At 41.4% G+C, this 9,142-nt stretch overlaps 1 protein-coding gene across 1 annotated transcript; it reads left to right on the top strand.

Annotated features, from left to right (window-relative positions):
• The first annotated feature begins 245 nt into the window (after positions 1-245).
• Positions 246-713, top strand: LOC132827986 (transmembrane protein 238-like). Its single transcript, XM_060844840.1, has one exon. It carries the CDS (start codon positions 246-248, stop codon positions 711-713), a length of 468 nt encoding a protein of 155 aa, XP_060700823.1.
• Positions 714-9,142: the final 8,429 nt, after the last annotated feature.

Here is a 9,142-nt window from a genome sequence, read left to right as displayed (position 1 = left end):
ACTGCTACTCCAGTGAAGTTTTATGTATTTCAGTTTGAAACCATCATTTAAAAAAAAGAAATTTGTCAAAGTATTATCTTTAATTTTGAAAACATTTAGCCCACGTCTCCCTAACCAAATAAGACAGGATTTACGTCACGGGAAGCCACTATACCCAGTACAAACAGTTAATGGGACAATTTGCTCTTCTCCCAAACTTTTTTTTAGAAAGGGTGTAAATGTAGCTGGGCTGCAGGCAAAAGGCGATGGTGCTGAGAGGTATTGGAAGGTGTCCTGCTTTCTTCTGGATGGCCATTACCTTGGACGCGGGAGGGCTTTCCTTACTTTTAGTTGGCATTTTTGCTAATGTGCAGGTGGGTGGTAGGGGCTTTGGGGACTGTCTCATTTACAGCGGCTCGATCATCGTCTTCTTCAGCTTGGTCTGGTGGCTCTTCTGGTGCACGGGCAACATCGAGCTCCCTCCGCAGGAACTGGAGAACGCCAAGAGCTTGGCCCAGCTGACCAGAGGGTTTTCCGAGAGGTTGCCCGTGAAAAGTAAGGACTCGCCGCAGGAGGTGGACGCTACGGCCATCCGCTGGGACACGGTGCAGCGGTTCAGTGAAACACCGCCTCCCCAGACACAGCAGCCCAGATACGTTGAGCTCAGCAATGTGAGGTACCCCCAGTATATACTGACCAGCAGAGTACAACAACAACGAGAGCGGTTAGTCTAAACGGCGAGACCCACTGAGTTTGCAGGTAGAGTTATTACCACACTTGTTTATCTAAGAAAATCGGCAGTGAAACTACACCGTGTTTCATAATTGCAACCTATGACTTGACCTAGTTGGAGAATGAGCTTTGGACCCTCTTAATGGGGAATTCACTAAATTTAAATATTCGAGCTTCCCAATTAACAGGACATCCGCTAGGAGGTGGCTAATCTGTGGGAAATAGTCTTTCAACCTATTTTTTGAGCTGAGTCTACTCTTCATTCATGGAACGAAGAAGCAATTAGGAGAAGTCAAAACTTCGTGTCTTTTAGGTCAAATATTCTTAAGGGGAGTTAATGGGCTCAACTGGAATTGGGATCAGCAATTGAAGGGGTTGTTAGCCTTTGCACATTGGTAATTACAAGTTAAATTTCAGTTTCATTCAAGTAGACCCTACTGGTTACTTCACTCTCGTCTGATCTAGTTCACCAGAACTGAATCTGATGGAAGCTTGAAAGGCTTTCTATTATAAAATAGGTTGGTCATATTCGGACCAACACCAATGCAGACTTGTCTGATGGCTATTTGAAAAGTTTCATTCATTCAAATCTAGTCCATTCCAGAAATCACAAAAGATTTTTTTAAAAAAAGTTTAAATAAAATCTTCTGAAATAATTACGTTTTGAGTTAAATGTTGTAGACTGTACTGATAAAAGTTGAATTCTGAGTTTTGTAAATGCTTGGTCTAATACTGAGCTGCAGAGAAAATAATCGAGAACCTTTGATTTGGCAATCTTATCTGATATATTCTCTCTTCAAGTAATTAAATAGTTTCCAAAAAGAAATAAAGATAAGTGTAGTTACATTGGACTTTTCACAACTAAAGCGGCACGGTGGCTGTGGGTGGCACAGTGGTTAGCACTGCTGCCTCACAGCGCCTGAGATCCGGGTTCAATTCCCAACTCAGGCGACTGACTGTATGGAGTTTGCACATTCTCCCCGTGTCTGCGTGGGTTTCCTCCGGATGCTCCGGTTTCCTCCCACAGTCCAAAGATGTGCGAGTCAGGTGAATTGGCCATGCTAAATTGCCCGTAGTATTAGGTAAGGGGTATATGTAGGGGTATGGGTGGGTTGCGCTTCGGCGGGTCGATGTGGACTTGTTGGGCCGAAGGGCCTGTTTCCACACTGTAAGTAATCTAATCTAAAGGACATTTCAAGAATTTCAGTCTTTGATCTCAAAACATTAACTCTATTTCTCTCTCCTCAGATGCTGCCAGACCTGTTGTTTCTTCATTGTTTGTCATTCTAAGAATGCTTAATATTCAGTAATATACTTTCAATGTAGTTACTGCAGTAATCTAACACACACAATAGCCAGTTTGCAAAGAGCAAGCAGCAACATAATTGTTTTTTGTGATATTATTTGAGGGATAAGTATTGACCACAACAACAGAAATAACTCTCTTCTTTGAAATTCCATCTTGGGATCTTTTACGTCCATCTGACAGGGTAGATGTAGCCAAGGTTTCAATATCCTATCCAAAAGAGATCACGACAGTACAGCACACCCTCAGTACTGCACTGGAGCACCAGCCTTGGTTTTGTACAATAAAAGCAAAGTGTCGGAGAAACTCAAACAGGTTTGGCAGTGTCTGGCGAGAGAAGCAGTGTTAATGTTCGGATCCAATATGACACTTTTTTGGAAATAAGGAGGTGAAAATTTGATAGGCTTCAACTGTAAAGAATGTAGGGAGGAGCAAGTGGAACAGAAGGAAGCATCAGAGAAACCTAGAGGGTTTCTCACCTCCAAGATAAAGGAACAATCAAACCTTTTTTATGTAAAGAGTGTTTGAAGTCTTACAAACCTTTATATTATTAGTTAAGCCTCAACTAGAGTGGTTTGAAGAGGAATTTGAATATCTTAGTACCAGCTGGAGAATGACATTATTGCTCCTTGGAACAGAGGACATTAAGGGGAGATTTGAATGCGGAGTGCTGAAGAATAAGGTAAATAACAGAAATAATCTGGCAAGTTTGTCAGAGGGCATTGATATGCTCTTGGCTACAGAAGAATTTGCAGAGGGAGGGAGAGGATCCAATGTTGTGGTCCATATAGGTACCAATATTATTGAGTAGAACTAGGAAAGAGGTTCTGCTTTGTCAGCATGGGGAAACAGGCAACAAATACAGAAGCACAGCCTCAAAGCTAATAACCTCTAGATTACTACCTGAGCCACATGCAAATTGGCAGCAGGTAAACAAGGTTGGAGAGAATAATGCATGGCTGAAAGACTAGTGTAGGAGAAATGGGTTTTGGTTTGTGGGGCATTGGCACCATAATTGGGAAAGTAAGATCTGTTTTGTTGAGATAGTCCACACCTGCTCTGGTATTCTTGTGAAGCACATAACTAGGGAAGTAGAGTGGGTTTTAAATGAAACAATGGGGACAAGGGCCCAAATTTGGGAAATTATGAATCAGCGTGGAGAATCTATAGCAGGGATAGGAATTAATGTGAGAAATGATAAACAGACAATGACAGGAAGGTACAGAGAATGCAGATCAGATTAAATTAGATAAAACTTAAGATACTGTATTTGAACACATGTAGTTCTTGAAACAAAACAGATGAACGAGTAGTAAAAATTGAGATAGATAAGTACGATCTAATGTCCATAACTGAGATGTGTCAGCAGGGTGACCTAGACTGGGACCTGAACATTGAGGAGTATGAGACATTTTAGGAAGGACAAGAAGTTAGGAATTGGAGATGAAGACTGATGAAGGCAATCTACCACTTGTAGGAGTTGTGTACAGGCCCACTAACAGTAACCCACATGGTAGGACAAGATACCAAGGAAAAAATAATGGGAGCTTGTCAAAAAAGTATTTAATTATCAGAAAAAATGGTTGGGTAGACAAAGGAGTGGGTAAAGGTCAATCTGGGAAACCTGTTGTTCATTGGACTCTTTTTAGTGGCTTTTAACCTACAGATAGATGGAAGTAATCATACATGGAGTAAAAGATAGTCTAGATAAGGGATTCCATTGAATGTTTTCAGGACATTTCAGAGACCAGCATATTATGGCACTGACCAGAGAGCAGGCTATCCTAGATGTGGTTTTGATCAATGAAATAGGATTAAGTGCTGATCTCATAGTGAAAGTGCCCCTGGGTAGTAGTGACCGTAATGTAATTAAATTTTGCATACACTTTTAAAGGGAGAGAAGTGTAGGTCCAAAGTTGTTTTGAATTCAGACCAGAGCTATTATGGGTATGAAAGCAGAACTCACAAAAGTGAACTGGCAATTTAGATTAAAGGATAAGCCATTTGAGATGCATAGGAAACATTTAAGTGGATATTCTAGAAAGCGCAGAATAGATATTTTCAACAAAGGAAATACTCTATGGGATGGACTCACTGTCCCTGGACAACTTAAAGTCAAAGATAGTATCAAATTCAAATACATATAATTATGCAAAGATAGGTGACAGGTGAAGATTGGATGGAATATTTTAGAGAAAAGCATTATTTAAAGATTAATAAAGTGGGAAAAATTAGAGTATGAGAGAAAGTTAGCCAGAAATACAAAAATGGATAGGAAAAGTTTCTTCAGATATCGAAAAACTAAGAGCTTTTGGAATCATAGAATCATGCAGTACACAAGAGTCCATTTGACCCATCAAGTCAGTACTGCCAAAAATATATTATTGCTTACGTTCATCCCACTTTCCTGCACTAGGCCCACACCATTAATGCTATAACACCTCAAGTGCTCATATAAGTACTTTTTCTGAGGTTTCCCACCTCAACTACCCTCCTGGGCAGTGGATTCCAGACACCTGCCACCTTCTGAGTGAGAAGGTTTTTCCTTAAATCCCCTCTAAAATTCCTGCCTTTCACTTTAAAATTATGCCCCTTTGTTGCTGAACCTTCGACTAAGATGGGCAGCTAACAAAGTAAGTCTTGGTCCTTTCAAAAATGAGTCAGGGAAATTAGTAATGGAGGATAAAGAAACGGCAGAAAAATTGAATGGATATTTTGCATTCGTCTTCACTAAAGAGGATGTACGTACTATCTCAGAAATATCTATGATCAGGAATTGAAAGGGAGGAAGAAACTCAGGAAAATTACAATTGCCAGGCAAGTAGTACAAAGTAAATTGTTGGAATTGAGAATTGGCAGTCCCCAAGTCCTGATGAATTTCATCATAGGGTCTTAGAAAAAGTAGTTAGTGAGATTAAAAAAATAAAAAGAACTGCAGATGCAGAAGATGAGAATGATCCTAAGGGAAGAGTACTAAACTGGGCCAAAGCCAATTCTATCAAAATTCAGCAGGACCTCAGAAATGTAGATTTAGGGTAGCGATTTGAAGAGAAGTCCACATTTGATATGTGGGAGGCTTTAAAAAATAGGTTGAAGACAGTGCAGGATAGGCATGTCCTTTTGAAAACAAAGGATAGGAGAGGCAAGATTCATGAACCATGGATGACACGAGAAATTGTGCCACTAGCCAAGAGGAAAAGTGAAGCGTACATAAGGTCCAGGCAGCTAAGAACAAAACAGGCTATGGAGGAATATCAGGAGAGTAGGACCAATCTTAAACAAGGAATCAAGCGGGCTAAGAGGGGTCATGAAATAACTTTAGCGAGTAGACTTTTATTCATATACAAGAAGCTAACTAGAGAAAGGGTTGGTCCACTAAAGGATAAGAAAGGAAGGTTGTGTGTGTCGAACCTAAGAAATTGGGTGAGATTCTCAATGATTACTTTGCATCAGTGTTCACTGAGGAGAGGGACATGATGAATGTTGAGATTAGAGGTAGAAGTTTGATTACTCTGGATCACACTGACATAAGGAGAGAGGATGTGTTGGGTAGGCTAAAGGAAATTAAGGTGGACAAACCCCAGGACCAGATGGGATCTGTCCCAGACTGCTGAGGGAGGCGAGAGAGGAAATAGCTGGGGCCTTGACAGATAATTTTATAGCATGCTTAAACACAGATGAAGTGTCGGAGGACTGGAGAGTTGCTAATGTTTCAGGTAACTACAGACCAGTGAGCCTGACATCGGTGGTGGGAAAGTTGCTGGAGAAGATACTGAGGGATAGGATCTATTTATATTTGGAAGAGAATGGGCTTAGTGGGTGGCACAGTGGTTAGCACTGCTGCCTCACAGCGCCAGAGACCCAGGTTCAATTCCCGACTCAGGCAACTGACTGTGTGGAGTTTGCACATTCTCCCCGTGTCTGCGTAGGTTTCTTCCGGGTGGTCCAGTTTCCTCCCACGGTCCAAAAATTGTGCAGGTTAGGTGAATTGGCAATGCTAAATTGCCTGTAGTGTTAGGTGAAGGGGTAAAGGTAGGGGTATGGGTGGGTTGCGCTTTGGCGGGTCGGTGTGATCTTGTTGGGCTGAAGGGCCTGTTTTCTAACTAAGTAATCTAATCTAATCTTATCAGCGATAGGCAACATCGTTTTGTGCAGGGGAGATTATGCCTTACGAACTTAGTAGAGTTCTTTGAGGAGATGACCAAGTTGATAGATGAAGGAAAGACTGTAGATGTCATATACATGGACTTTAGTAATGTGTTTGATGAGGTTCCCCATGGTAAACTCATGGAGAAAGTGAAGTCACATGATGTGCAGGGTGTTCAAGCTAGGTGGGTAAAGAACTAGTTGAGCAACAGGAGACAGTAGTAGTTGAAGGGAGTTTCTTTAAATGGAGAAAGGTGACCAATGGTGTTCCACAGGGATCAGTGCTGGGGCCACTGTTGTTTGTGTGATACATAAATGATCTGGAAGAGGGCAATGATCGTCTGATCAGTCAGTTTGCAGATGAGACGAAGATTGGTGGAGTAGCAGAAAGCAGAAGGGACTGTCAAAGAATACAGGAGAATATAGATAGACTGGAGAGTTGGGTGGAGAAGTGGCCAGATGGAGTTCAGTCTGGGCAAATGTGAGGTGATGCATTTTGGAAGGTCTAATTCTAGAGCGAACTATACAGTAAACGGAAGAGCCTTGGGAAAAGTTGATGAGCAGAGAGATCTGGGAGTTCAGGTCAATTGTACCCTGAAGGTGGCTGCACAGGTGGATAGAGTGGTCAAGAAGGCATATGGTTTGTTTGCCTTCATCAAACGAGATATTGAGTACAAGAGCTTGCAGGTCATGTTAAAATTATACAAGACTTTGGTTTGGCTGCATTTAGAATACTGTGTATAGTACTGCATCCTGTCCAAAGCATCCACATCCCTTTGGTAATGTGGCAACCAGAATACTGTATACAGTTCTGGTTGCCACATTACCAAAGGGATGTGGACGCTTTGGACAGGATGCAGAGAAGGTTTACGAGGATGTTGCCTGGTATAGAAGGTGCTCGCTATGAAGAGAGGTTGAATAGGTTAGGATTGTTTTCATTAGAAAAAAGGAGATTGAGGGGGGACCTGATTGAGGTGTACAAAATCATGAAGGGTGTAGACAGAATGGATAGCGATAAGCTTTTTTCACAGGGTGAAGGATTCAATAACGTGAGGTCACATGTTCAAGGTGAGAGGAGAAAAGTTTAAGGTGGATACACACACAAAGTATTTTACACAGCGGGTGGTAGGTGCCTGGAATGCGTTGCCAGCAGAATAGTAGAGACAGGCACAGTAGGTTCATTTATGGTATGTCTGGACAGATGCATGAGTAGGTGGGGAGCAGAGGGATACAGATCCTTAGGAATTGGCCGTAAGAGAGTGCATTTAAATCAGCATAGGCTTGGAGGGCCAAAGGGCCTGTTCCTGGGCTGTAAACTTTCTTTATTCTTTCTTTGGATATCAGAAACATCTGAAATTGCTTGAAAAAGCTTTATAGATCTGGCAGTAGTGGCGAGAAATCGGAGTTAGCATATCATTTGCAGTGGCCTTTCTTCAGAAGTGATTGTAGCCAGGAAAACATTGGTATTTATTCTGGAGAAGAGATAGGATACAGGAAAAGACGTAAACAATAGGTGGAAATGGAGGCCAGAGAAAAATGCTTGGACAGACAAAGGAGTGGGTAAAGTTCTGAAAGGGGGACTCGTTAGTGGTTGACTGTGGGTTGTTTTGGTAGCAGTCCACATGATGACAAGGCCTGGTGTGTGGGGGTGGGGTAAGAACATCGGACAAGGTGCTCAGGTCCTAAAATTATTGAACTCGATATTGAGTCCAAAAGACTGCAGGGGTTCCCAAATACAGACTGGGCGTCCATTTTGTATAACACCTACATTCTGTCTGCAAAAATGGCCCTGAATTTGTGGTTGCTGTCATTTCAACACATTGTCAAGTTCCCCGGCTAACATCTCTGTCTTGTCTGCTACAGAGTTCAGCACAAGCCAGAAAAACAGCATCTCTTTTTCCACTTGGCAGAAAGAATAAAAAAGAAGCATATGATGTAAATGGTGAGAGCTAGCAGAAGTCTGAAGTACAGAAAGATTTGTGTCAAATTGTATGAATCAGAAGATTAGTAAGCAGGTAGAGCAAATAGAATGTCATGCTTTATTGGGGGAGTTGAATACAAGAGGAGCGAATTTCTGCTTCAGTTATACAGGGCATTGGTTAGACCACGTCTGAAATACTGTGTGGAGTATTGGACTCTGTACTTTACGGAAGGATATTGATGCATTGAAAGCAGTCCAGAGAAGCTTTTTAGACTAGTACCTGGAATGAGCAGAATGCCTTCTAAGGAAGGGTTAGGCAGGTTAGATCTGTAGAGCTTAGAGTCGGAGCTGACTTAATGGAAATGCATAAGATCCTGAGGAAACGTGACAAAGCTGCTCATGGAAAGGATTTTTCATCTTGTGGAAGAATCTCTAGGACTAGGGGTGACAGTTTGAAAATAGGCAATGGCCCATTTAAGACAGATGAGGAAACTTTTTTTTTCTGTTGATTCTTTGGAACTCCCTTCCTCAAAAGGCAGTGGATGCAAAATTATTTAAGTATTTTTAAGGCAAAGGTAGACCCTTGATAAGGGGATGAAAGATTATTAGGGCTATTCAGGAATATAAAGCTGAGGTTAAAATCAGATTTTTTTTTGTATGTTTGTGTGATTAAAGATAGCAAGCTAAAAAAACCAAGTGCAAGAATATTTTATTATATAGTGCGTTATTCAGATCTGGAATCTGAAAATAGTGGAAGTGGATTCAATATCTTTTCATTCAAGTATTTATCCAATTTCCTTTTTATATGATAGATTTCTGACCCTGGGACAAGTTCAGAAGAGTGGGAGTAAGTGAAAAACTGAGTCAGTGTGGCTACTTGAGCCATATGGCCTAACATGATGTACAATCCAATGTTTAGATTTACTGTAACCCGAGCCAGCTTTGTTTGGAGGAAATCTATTGAACCTCTGGAATTTTGCTTTTCATACTTTGCTGCAGATCTACATATGATGCTTGAGTCTGCTGGCATTATGTTGATACAGATTTTGGTAAACCAA

The sequence above is a fragment of the Hemiscyllium ocellatum genome, chromosome 25 (assembly GCF_020745735.1).
Source record: "Hemiscyllium ocellatum isolate sHemOce1 chromosome 25, sHemOce1.pat.X.cur, whole genome shotgun sequence".
In the NCBI taxonomy this organism is placed as follows: domain Eukaryota; kingdom Metazoa; phylum Chordata; class Chondrichthyes; order Orectolobiformes; family Hemiscylliidae; genus Hemiscyllium; species Hemiscyllium ocellatum.
This window is presented reverse-complemented; position numbering and strand designations above follow the sequence as displayed.